The 13,152-nt window shown below is 40.7% G+C and overlaps 1 protein-coding gene across 1 annotated transcript in view; it reads right to left on the reverse strand.

Moving 5' to 3' along the window:
- Window positions 1–13,152, reverse strand: part of CAST (calpastatin) — a 67,881-nt gene that overhangs the window by 23,395 nt on the left and 31,334 nt on the right. The window contains 7 exon segments of the mRNA XM_056849035.1: window positions 72–140; window positions 233–328; window positions 2,354–2,497; window positions 2,588–2,644; window positions 4,448–4,492; window positions 6,887–6,952; window positions 11,487–11,540. Coding sequence (XP_056705013.1) covers window positions 72–140; window positions 233–328; window positions 2,354–2,497; window positions 2,588–2,644; window positions 4,448–4,492; window positions 6,887–6,952; window positions 11,487–11,540 — 531 coding nt within the window.

A 13,152-nucleotide genomic window follows, 5' to 3' on the forward strand; every position in this document is an offset into this window, starting at 1 on the left:
TATTCCTTTTTATAAAGGATAATATTGTTCTTTACGTAATCCAAGCAGATAGCAAATAAACTGTTCTTTACCTTTTCAGATGATTTATTGTCTGTTCCTGCTGCAGCTGGAGTAGTGGCTGCTGGTTTATTTTCTTTACTCTGAGAATAAAAAGGTGTTTCAAAGAGTTGGTATAAAGAACTTGCGCTCACTTGTGTACCTGGTTAGTGTCCAACATTAAACCCACCTCTGCAGATGCAGAAGTCAAACCAGTAGCAGCAACTGCTCCAGCTGTGGCAGCAGCTGCAACAGCTGCCTTGGTGGACAATGATTTGTCACCAGATTTTGCCTGAGATGGAAAAAAAAAACAAAGAAAGGGTAACACATGAAATTTAATATCCGATAATTGAGGCAACCAAAGCTAAAAGCAGAAAACACTTACTTAAAAATAGCATGGCTACTTCCAAACATGAGGTCAACTACACTCAAAAAGTTGCTGCATGAGCATAATCTTAATGAGACATATTTAAGACTACAAGAATACTGTAGATCATTTTATTTCCATCTCCAGACATGTATTATTGTTGAAGTTCACAGACAGTAGACAACTGTATATAGGTCTACAGGCCTCTCCTCATTGCCGTCAAGAACGTATGTTTATATAGCATTCTTATGATACATAGCCTCAGCATCACTCTGTTAAAGAAACTGGTTTGGCCGAGGAGATTCAATAGGTTCACAGATGAGGTGAGGTTTAAATTCAAATTGGGAGGGGTAGCAAATACGGTAGAAGACAGAGCCAGGATACAGGGTGATCTTGACAGGCTGGAGAATTGGGCTAAAACTAATAAAATGCACTTTAACAAAGATAAATGTAAAGTTCTGCATTTAGGTAGGAAAAATCAAAGGCATAATTATAGGATGGGGGAGACTTGTCTGAGCAGTAGTGTGTGTGAAAAGGATCTTGGGTTCTTAGTAGACCAAACACTGAACATGAGTCAGCAGTGTGATGCGGTAGCTAAAAAGGCAAATGCGAACTTGGGCTGTATCAATAGAAGTATAGTGTCCAGATCACGTGAAGTGATGGTATCACTTTACTCTGCTCTGGTTAGACCTCACCTAGAATGCTGTGTTCAGTTTGGGGAACCACAATTTAAGAAAGATGTAGACAAGCTAGAACGTGCCCAGAGGAGGGCAACAAAGATGGTGAGGGGTCTGGAGACCAAGTCCTATGAGGAAAGGTTGAAGGAGCTGGGTATGTTTAGCCTGCAGAGGGGAAGACTGAGAGGGGATATGATAACCATCTTCAAGTACTTGAAGGGCTGTCATATAGAGGAGGGTGCCGAGTTGTTTTCTGTTGCCCCAGAAGGTCGGACCAGAACCAACAGGTTGAAATTAAATCAAAAGAGTTTCCGTCTAGACATTATGAAGAATTTTCTAACAGTTAGAGTAGTTCCTCAGTGGAACAGGAGGTGATAAGCTCTCCTTCCCTGGAGGTTTTAAAGCAGAAGCTAGATGGCCATCTGTCAGCAATGCTGATTATATGACCTTAGGCAGATCATGAGAGAGGCCACCTTGACAATCTTCTGGGCATGGAGTAGGGGTCACTGGATGTGTGTGTGTGTGGGGGGGAGGTAGTTTGGAATTTCCTGCATTGAGCAGGGGATTGGACTAGATGACCCTGGTGGTCCCTTTCAACTCTATGATCCTATATACTATCCACTAAATCACACAGATCAATTCACGGCTGTGATGATCCAAAAGTAATTCAGTCAAACCACTCCCCCATCCTCTTGTGCATGTGAACATGCAACGTGAACAGATTTTGGTTTGGATAATGAACTCGAGCCAGTTAGCCTGGGAGCACATCAGAGTCGAAGCAATTGGTCAGGGTCTTGGAACAGCCAGCCATCGACACTGATTATTCCTTCCAGCTCATTCACAGCACCCCGCTTATAGCTATGGGTAATGGGCGAGCAATCTACCCAACAGGCATCTAAACCATGGGAATAGATCCACCAATCCCACATTTCAAGGTTTGAAATGATCACGAAGCGCCCAAGACCACCCTTTGTCTTGGTTCTTCCTCATTCTGCCACATGTTCTAATCTACAGGGTGACTCAGGTTCAGTCATGAACTGTACATTGAATGTCAGGAAGAGGTGACAGTGTCACTGCTGACAGCAGGTACTTAATAAATTTAAAAAAGTATAAGCTAGATGTGCTTATTCTTTTCATTTGATCTTGCCTATGGTAGAATTGGCATAATTATCTGTATTATACCCAGTCCGCCTCTCTCCATTTTCAAGAACAACTCTCCATAAACAATCTTAGAAAGGGGCACTGAATTTGAGCTTTAAAAGGCCTGCTTTACCTTTGGTTCTTCTACTGATGGTTCCTTTGGTGGCTTGTGAACTGATGATTCCTTTGGTGGCTTGCCAACCTGATTGGCAGCTGCTTTGCCAGAATTTGTTTGTTTAGGTTCTGCTACCGCAGAAGGTTTGCTTGGACTTTGTGTCTGCATAAACAAGAAAAATAATATTAGAAATGTATTTGCACATATTTACGTTAGAAATAATGGCAAAACCACAATGTATAAATAAATTACCTTTCCAGAGTCTTTCTGCTTCTCTTCTGACAGAAGTTTTGTCTGAGAATCTGGTGGCTGCATGTAACAACACAGAGAGTAACTAATGACGGCTACTTTACATTACTGTCGGTTTTATTTTGCTGTTACTTGTTTTTGACTCTAGGACAAACTGTACTGCATCAGTACAGCAATATTAACATTTATGTCACTATCACTGAAAAAAATAACACATTTATATAGCACTTTCAGTATTCAACAAGCTTCAACGTTATCCAGACATTTTTGTAACAGTCAGTATTATCCCCTCCATACTACAGATGGCAGAAATGTAGCCAAGAGGTAGTGGCTTATCTAAGGCTACCTAGAGAGTTACAGCCCATTCCTGAGCTTTGTGGCCGAAAGTGCTTAGGAGGCGCGGAAGGGCTCGCACCGGCATCCGTACCACTTGCGCCAGCGCCCGTGCCACCTGTGCCGCAAGACTGGCATGGACGGCGGCCTTGGGGTACTAATCCCCCCCCCCCCGCACTGCCATGGCAACTCCTGCTGGCGCAACTCCTCATGCCGACATCCCATGGGGTGTTTTGGGGGCGGAGCTGCCGGTAGGAAGCTTCTTAACCCCTTTCAGCACGGGAACGCCCCCTTCAGTAATAGCGGTGCTGTGTCAGGTTTTTGTTGGTGCAGCATTGCTGTTTGTTATGGGGCTTTCTTCCCATGTTTTATTTTTTACCGGGGGAAAGCCCTTTTTTCTTCCCACGGCAGCCACCAAACCCCTTTGGCGGTGCAGTGCCACCACAGCCAAGCCATCTCCAGCCACGGTGGCTTTGAGGAATGGGCTATTAGTTGCAGAGCCAGCACAACTCTAAGCCACTACTCAGCAACCAGCACCAAGCAGGGTATGACAATAGTTTTCAGCCCCTGCAGTTGCTTAAAGGAGCATTTCTTCATACACAAACAAACACACATCCATTCACTGTGTAAATGCAAATCCATTTATTTAAATAGTTCATCCGCAATTTTTATTTCATATCACAGCATAACAGAAATTATGTATTCTTCTAAATTTATATTCTTCCCTTTTCTAAACACTCGCCTGTTTTTATGCACTGCACTCAGATCCAACTTTGAAGCAAGTATGCATTAAATTTAGCTTTACATAGAAAAGGTTTTCCTGAAAATTACTGGAAGCGATAGAAGCATTAAAAAAAGATTTAATTTATCTGAATGACTAAAAAAAACCCTAAGAGATCTTCTGGTATGTAGAAAACTCAGTTTGTGTTTAGTAAAATACCATCTCAGCTCAGTAAATAAGAACACTCTGAGTTAAAATATGCATCATGCATACACTTCACTCAGCTAAAATATGCACCATGCGTACACTTCACTCAGCTTTGAATAAAAACTGTAGAACCTGCTGAAGATAAAGATCTACTACTATGTCTTACTAGGGATTAAGTCCCATTTAAAATAATGGGATTTACTTGAACAAATGATGCTGCCTTATACTAAATGATTTGGTCCATCAAGGTCAGTACTGTCAACTCAGATGGGCAGCTGATCTCCAGGGTCTCAGGAAGGGTACTACTTTACCCTTTCAATTGGAGAGGACAGGGATTGAAGGTGAGGCTTTCTGCATACCATACAGACATTCTACCACTGAGCTACAATTCATACTTCTGAGTAAACAAGCCTAGAATCACGCTGTCAGGCTGCAGTCTTGTGCACACTGACCTGGAATTATTCCAAGGAAACCAGTATGACTCACTTGCAAATAAATATGCAGAAAACTGGACTGTCAGTTTCTACTGATGCCAACGAACATGTTTTGTTAAATCAGTTCTTCAGGCACAATATTACCAAGAGTGATGCAAGTTACCTTACCTTGCTTAACTGTGCTGCTTTTTCAGGTTCCGTTTTTGCTTTTGCCTGCAATGTAAAACAAATGTTAAATTATAAAACTATCTAGATTTCCTTTTTAAAGAAGAATTTATGTACTGTGGACTCCAGAACTGGGCAGTACATGCTTGTTCTTGGGATCCTTCCACCAACTTTTCTTCCAATGAAAATTGGAACAGAACAGCCCAATTTTTATTGGCTGCAGCAAGATGAGCTCCTATGAGGGGCTTTGGATAAGGACTATACTTTGTGGGGTAATTTCCATCAATTCCCCATTCCTACTGAAGACCCAATTTGCTCTCATGAAGTTCCTGAGGGTCTCCAGTCCAACAGGAGAAGCATTTTGGGGAGCTCAGTGGGAAGGGGGACTTGCAGGGAGCATCTCATTTCCCCCTCCCCCATTATTTCCTCTTTCCTTTCCAAGAAAGCCTGCATAGCCTCTCTCCCTTTCCTGCTTCCTTCTATCCTTCCCATCCACTAGACAACCTATCTCCCACTCCATCTTCAGGTTTCTCTCCTTCCCTCCTCCTGGCAGCTTCTCCCCAGGAAAACTCTAGTCATGTGGACAGTACTGACAGCCAGGCCCAGTTGTACCCTAGGGAACCTGCAAGGCCTTAAATGGAGGCAGTTCACCTGTATCCCCTCTACACACTATTTCTTCTTTCTTTCCTCCTGGAAGCCCCCATATCTTCATCCTTCCCTGCTTCCTTCTCTTCTTCCTACCCACCAATCTACCTTTTTTCTGCCCTCATCTATGCTTATTATTTATTTACACATGAAGCTATCTTATGCTGAATCAGACCCTTGGTCCATCAAAGTTGGTATTGTCTACTCAGACTGGCAGCGGCCCTCCAGGGTCTCAGGCAGAGGTCCTTCACATCACCTACTTGCCTAGTCCCTTTAACTAGAGATGCTGGGGATTGAACCTGGGGCCTTCTGCATGCCAAGCAGATGCTCTACCGCTGAGCCATGGCCCTACTTCATTTATCTCCTGCTTTTCTCCACAGTGGGGATCCAAAGCAGCTTTCATCATTCTTGTCTCCTCCATTTTATCCTCATGATGCCCTGTGAGGTAGCTTAAAGTGAGTGTGTATGACTGGCCCGAAGTAACCCATTGAGCTTCCACAGCAGAGTGTGGATTCAAACCTGGTTCTCCCAGATTCTAACCAACACATGGAGATTTAGGGGTGGAGCCTGGGGAGGGAAAGGACCTCAGCAGGATACAATGACACTGAGTCCACTCTTCAAAGCAGCCATTTTCTCCAAGGCAACTGATCTCTGTAGTCTGGACATCACTTTAATTATGGGAGATCTCCAGGTCCCACCTGGAGTTTGCCAAACCTAACGATGCTGGCTATTATGGGGTGACTGCTGTTGAACAGTAGCCAGCAGCTGGTCTTGGTGAGTTACGCAAGTCTTGTGGCAGCAAGTAGACTGGTGGCAGCTGCTGGCCTTGGCCCAAATGAGTCCTCCCTCAAAGGCTAAAACAGCCTTAGAAAGGACCCCTCCCCACCCCCTGCCTCTTCCTGACAGAAACTAAGGCTTCAATTCTATTGTGGTTTCCTAGCATTAACCACCAAGGGCATCTGTTTCTTAAAGCTACAGGCAGTCCTTTCTTGGGGGGTAGGGTTCAGGGTTCACCCTGCCTTTTTTTTTTTTTAGATTTCAGATTTTTCTGCAAACCAGGGGTTTTTAGATACATTGTCTGTAGCCAAGGAGTGCAAACACTACAACTCCTATGGCTTTTTGCAAATTTTCTTGTAATTGTGTCATGACCTCTTTACTATATCAAGGTACACAAAAAATATCAGACTGTGAAAAGCGGGGATAAATGGATGCAGAGAATGTAAAACTGGCCAACAAGCAGCAGAAGAGGAAAGATCAAATAAGTACAACGCGGGTATAATTTAAATAGTGTGTCTATACTACCACAGCTGAGCACAAGCATTTCTTGGATGCACTACCAATGTGTACACACAAACAGAAGACAGAAATTCACAAACTTTCATCATACAATAAAAAGCAGGAAATTCTAGCTTTCTTTGTTTGACAATCAAACTTTTAGCCTATAGAGGGAGCATTATAGTACTTTTCCTCATAGACATTATTATATAATATAAATATTATACTTCAACAACTGTGTTCTACTACCAAGTAACCGTTTGCTAGGATAGCTTTAGATTGGCTTTGGAATGGTAAGGAAGACCTCAATTGCAAGATGAAAGGGTCAGACTACATTTTGATGGTTGAAATCCACGATGTGCAATGCGCCTTGGTTAAAAGCCTGTTGCGTGATTATACGTAATATAAGCCGGACGTGAACTATGAGTTATTAGTTCAGGATCACTGGACAAACACATGCTACTGATGTGACAGCTGTTATTTTCAAGCACAGACACACAAAAACCCAGACTCCTGTATCACCTGCTTCTTGTTTCTTTTCCTTTTGTGGGATTCCACTCCACTGGTCTGTTGATGGCTTGAAGAAGCCTAGCAGTGGGAGTACAAACTCAGAACATTTACAGAAATTGCTTCAGGAATTTTGGTTTTAAAAGAGCATGTGCGTGTGTGCATAGACGATTAACACTTTGCCTTTAAAGAGATGTTTTTACAGCACTAAAAGCTGAAATTTAAAAATAACTCCAACTGTTACAGTTATGGCTGAAACGACCCATTCTGCCTTTTTTCTCAGAAGGCCCTTCAAGAGCTGTTTCACCTCTTACAGGAATTAGAGGGCACACATCAGCATGCAATACTGGATACTCCAGAAGGATGAGAACCTTTCTCTTTCTTAAAGAGAGACTGTTAAACCATATGCATTCATCCAGACTATACTTTGTGGGGTAATTTCCAGCAATTCCTCATTCCTACTAAAAAAAAACCCTGATTTGCTCTTATGCTGTTCCTGAGGGTCTCCAGTCCAACCGGAGCAGCACTTTGGGGAGTTTAGTGGGTTGCAGTGGGAAGGGGGGTGGCAGGAACATTCTGTTCCACTGACAAAGTGCTTTGCGTGAGTGGAAAAATTAGTCTGGATCCAACCTTATGGGATCAGGTGCCCTTGCTCATTTCTCCCAGACTCATCCTCTTTTCTAATTTCTGGTCACTCTCTACAGCCATCCAAGAAACCTACTATTGTCAACAGCATTTCTCAAACTCAGAAACAGATATTCTAGCAAGGTTTTTGCTTAGGTGAAAAATCACAACCCTGCCCATATATTAAAATGTTATACTAAATTTGCTCAGCTAGAACACTGGCCCGTCGAACTTAGCATCTTGTGCAACAGACCAGGAAAAAAAAAACAGAATTGCACTGCACCAAATTTCCATTCACAATTTTCTGTCTTACAAATACCTTGTTTCTTCGTCCAGCTAGCTCAGCTAGGGCAGGTTGTTTATTTGTCCCTACATGTCAGTTTACTAGGTTTCTTATAAGCCACAGCCCTCTAAGTAAAAAGGCAAACTACATGGACTATTACATTTCCACATGTCCTGCCATCACTGTACACCCATAGCAAAGATGTTATTCTACCTTTTACATAAATGTTGACACTGGAGCTTAATGATATATGAAAAGGTAACTGGTAATAACTGATAACGCTTAATCAAATGCTTAATCAAGTGCACAGCTTGTTGGGAGGGTTTCTTAACTATTAGATGCCCTGTGGCAAGTGACTGCAAAGGGTGTCATGGAGCAGGGGAATGGGGGAGATCCCAATAACCTTTTTTAGTGTTTTCGTCACCTAGGTACTGCTAAGACAGCAGTGGCATGGGTAAAAGCAGGTTTGAGATTCAGGTCAGCAGGAAAGGTACAACGAACTCAAAAAGAAGTTTACGTTGAGTGAGGATGGAAGAAGGGGAGGATCGGAGGTAAAGGCCTGGGGATGAGTAGGTGGGGCTGGCTCTTCGTGGACAGACACATACCTCTTAATATTACCAAAAAAAAAAAAAAAAAAAAACACCTTGAAATTATATAGGTTACCTACTCTGAGCCAGGGGATACTTGCTGTACTATCAAACCTAAACTAATTTTACTGCTTCAAGAAAATGCATCATTTGTAACTTAGTTATCAATATAAAGCTGCAACATTTGAAATATTTATGGTATTTAAAAGTTATAAATGCCATTATCTTCTACAAGCAAAACTGCAAATATACCCAGTGCTTAAGAGAAAACAGCAATGATGCACCCTATGCTACCTTTAGCCCATCTACCTTAATTTTTTTTGCTATCTGAAAAGCAGAAAAAATAGGAGTTAAACAAAAAACAGAAGCTTTGTGTTAAACAACATAAAATAGATTTGGTCCGAAAAATGGGTCACGTAAAGGGTCAACAACAACAACAACAACAACAATAATAATAATAATAATAATAATAATAATAATAATATCTGCACAGCTAGATATAATTCCAGCAAGATGCTGTCTTCTTCCTACTGTAGCTACAGGTTAGAGAGAGCTCCCTTCTCAGTGAAACTTTCAGAATTTTCCTCTGAGGCTTTGGTGCAGCTTCTACCCCACCTCTTTCTGATTTTTCCCTCCAGCAAGGTAGGGCAATAGGCTACTTGATACCCAATCTACAGGTATATGCGTCATAGCATAATGAGGAACAAGAAAGTCAGGTGAAAAGGGCCAAATGGAAGTCCTCCAAGCAATGAAAGTCCTCCATGCTACCCTCATGAAGATCAGGTAAACAAATGCATCACAGTTTTTTCCAAGCCTTCACTCATGATCTGGAAATATGCATAAAGGATAATTAATAACACCTTTGAACAACTGAGGCAGTAGCCCTTTACTCCTAATCAGCTCTATTTCCTCCTATATTAAGTAACTAAGCAGAAGTATGAATTAATCACATGTACTCATTTACATACTCCCCTTCTATCTTCTACCAGTGATATTTTTTTGTTTTGTGTGGTATTCATTCACTGATGCTTATTGACCGTACTTCTTGTGTGTTTTAACTGTTTTTAGATGTATTTTTAATTCTGTTTTAATGTTTTCACTGTTCGCCGCCTTGGGGCAATAAGGCAACTTAAAATGCTTTAAGTTAAAAAGAGCAATTATTAGCTTTCTGTTTTGCTTACAAGACAATCAGAACACTTCTGGGAACCAGTCACTAAGATCTTGACAATCTGCACTTTTTACAATTTAACTAAAACATCTGCATTTTTACCTTTACAAATTTAGCAGTGGTGTTCTCTCTAATTAGATGCAGAGAACACCAAACTGATCGAGTTGTCTTTTGAATCTATAAATAGGAAACCACTTGAAAGCCAACATGAAGACAGAGAGGGCATGGAAACAGCTCTCTCTAAGATTCCGGCTTATAATTAGCATGAATGACACGCGTATTTATGAGTCACGATGATCCTGTCTTACCAGAAGATAATTCATGACTGCCCAGTGACCAGATTAATAATTAATCTGGACCATGTGAATCTGAAGTTATCAGTCATACGGATTAACTCAAGACTGTCAATATAAATTATTAATAGAATTAACCATAAAATTTCTTTTAACAAGGATGGGCTTCGTTATTTTTAAAATCTATAATTAAGCGTCATTTTTAAAATCTATTAAAGTAGTTGGATAGTTGAAAACAATGAAAGCACTATTTTCACAAAGGACAAATTTGGCTAGGAAAATAGTTCAAGAACGTAACAAAAACCTAGCTGGATCAGACCAGAAGTCCAACTAATCTAGCATCACCTTTCTCAACTGGATGCCCCCAGGAAACCCACAAGCAGAGAATGAAGGCAGAAGCCTCCCCCAGCTGTTGCCCTCCAGAAACGTTTACTTATAATGTTTAGTGCTTAATATCTGCTGACACACATCCTCCATAATTTTTTGACTATCATTTTTTTGACGTCACCTATACCAGTGGCCATCACAACATCCTGTGGAAGTGACTACCTTAAGTTAATTGTGCAGGTGGTAAAGTACTTTCTTTTGCCCATCAGGAGCCTACTTCCCATTCATTGGCTACGAGTCCTAGTATTACAGGAGAGGAAGTTATTTTACCATGCATAATGTTATGTTCCCCTTTCCTCCCCCCCCCCCCCGAACTAAGAAGCCCCAAGTACTTTAGTATTTTCCAGCTAATCTCTTTTCTGGCACATGTTTCAGAGCAAATGTGACATATACCAAACTACACCTGACAAGGAGGCAACTCATTAAAAATGGCAGACATGATCCAGCCATTTGTGGAATGATCTTGGAACCAACTTGTATTCATAAATATGGAATCTACATTCATAAATATGGAATCTACATTATGAGTCATTCCTTGTAATATATTATTTGCTGCCAATTCTGATTGTGCACTGGAAGATACAAAAAGTGATGTTTTACTCTGCTTAAACACTTTAATAATGGGCCTGACAACAGGCACAGGAGACTGCTCTGTTTATGTGCAGTCAATATGATACACATTTGTGAAGAAAGAATGGCATCACATTTAAGAAATGTTAGAGAATTGATAAAGGTGCTATAAAGAGAACTCCCACAGGAGGACTTGTGTATATAAAACTGAAGTATTATTTATGTTTGCCACAGTACTTGGTGATATAAGCACTTATGTCAGGAGTTAAGGTCGGTGCTATACCAAGAACATTATAGACCTGTCAAAACAGTTTCTTAAGAATAAACCCAGTGAAATAAACTGGAGTTTGGTTGAAAGTTGGAGGCATGTCAATCTTATTATAGTAAGAACAATACACAGAGCTAAAGACTGCCAGATACTCAACATAACAAATTCTGATATTTAAGGTACTCTTTCCTAGCCATATGCCACATTAAAATGTATAAATACCATAGACTACTAAAAGATTTTTTCCTTCTTGTGGAGGGAGTTACTGACATGCCAGCTCGTTTATTAAGAGAAAGATAGAAAATCACATCCAGAGCAAAATACTGAAATGAAAAAAAAAAAAATCACAGCTACGGCTGATAATACAGGCTATTATAAAGCAAGCTATTTAGCTACCTAACCAGATCAATATCACAATGTTTCAAAAAGACTTACCTTTGTTTCAGAAGGCTTCATGGCAGGTGTCTTTGTTGCAGCAGTAGAAGACGTCTTAGTCTGCATTAAAGTGCAAAACCAAAATACTTTAACTACCTGCCTTAGTTATTAACACCAACATAGTTATTAACAATCAAAAATATACAGATTTCACCTCAAGGCAGCAAGGGAGATGCACAGTTGAACTCTGATGCTTAGTGATAGATGAAATGCCAAACCCATCTACAGCCACAAACGGCACACAACATACACCAGGCCTTGGAAGTTTTACTTTAACAATAACCAGTTCAAGTATGGATTAGAAGTATATCATATTTTAAAACCAGCAACAAAAGCAACTATATAGTAATTACAATAGCGAAATATTTAACACAACCCACAGAAATATAAACTTTCACAAGATGAAGAAGAAGAAGAGTTTTTATATGCAGACTTTCTCTACCACTTAAGGGAGAATCAAACCGGCTTACAATCACCTTCCCTTCCCCTCCCCACAACAGACACCCTGTGAGGTAGGTGGAGCGGAGAGAGCTGGGACTAGCCAAAGGTCACCCAGCTGGCTTCATGTGTAGGAGTGGGGAAACAAATCCAGTTCACCAAAATAGCCTCCGCCACTCATGTGGAGGAGTGGGAAATCAAACCTGGTTCTCCAGATCAGACTTCACCGCTCCAAACCACTGCTCTTAACCACTACACCACGCTGGCTCCCAGATGTGACATTAGTGTTGCTGCCTGAGCTCTGGAAGAAAGGTGCTTCAAACAATTAGATTAATGGCTTGAATCTGTCTGCCAGGGTCCTGTTGACTCACACATATTAAGTTGCGATAAACATTTAGTTAAAAGGGATGTTTGTGTTTTGATACAACATCTATTAACAGGGACTTCTATTACTTAACTTAGAAAACATGAAAGCATACCAACTGTTTACAAAATAAATGTAAGGAACATATCAAAATACAGTCTCCCCATCTTGTTTCCTGCTTCTGTGTGGCTTGTGGGTCGTAATAAAGACGGACTAGTCTCCTCATCTTTCTTTATTATTCACGTTAATGAGGTATCCAGTCTAAAGCTGTAGTCATGATAATTTTGAGCCACCGTTGTCAAACATTTTTAAAAGCCTTTCTAACCATGTACACCAATCTGACCATAGTCCAAGCCTCTGAAAACCAACCCCTTCTGAAGACCAGGGCTCTTTTTTCAAATGTTGTTTTAGCTTAGAGCTTTGGTAAGCCCAAAGTAAGATAGTTTTACTATTGTGGAAGAGTCACCATGGATGCATTTCTTACTTCAGATTTCTACTTCATCTAATATGAAAACAAGTTATTTGAGGATATAGGAACTCGCTACACATATGCATACAATCAAATGTGTGTCCTCAAGAGCATCACCAGGAACAAACTCCAAATAATAATAGTACATTGCAGTGCAACATCTAAGGCTGGCTCACAATAAAAATATAATCTGACCACATTTCCCATTTAAGGCTGGCTCACAATAAGAATATAATCTGACCACATTTCCCATCTACCTACAACAAATAAACATTTGGAGATGAGGTCATACTTTCATTAGCAGACAGTCCTGACTGCTATGAAACTACTGGTATAAAGTCATTGTCCTCGATAAAGTACCTGTTTCAACCTTCCTTATATTAGTCACATTCATT

The sequence above is a fragment of the Euleptes europaea genome, chromosome 4 (assembly GCF_029931775.1).
Source record: "Euleptes europaea isolate rEulEur1 chromosome 4, rEulEur1.hap1, whole genome shotgun sequence".
NCBI classification, from domain to species: domain Eukaryota; kingdom Metazoa; phylum Chordata; class Lepidosauria; order Squamata; family Sphaerodactylidae; genus Euleptes; species Euleptes europaea.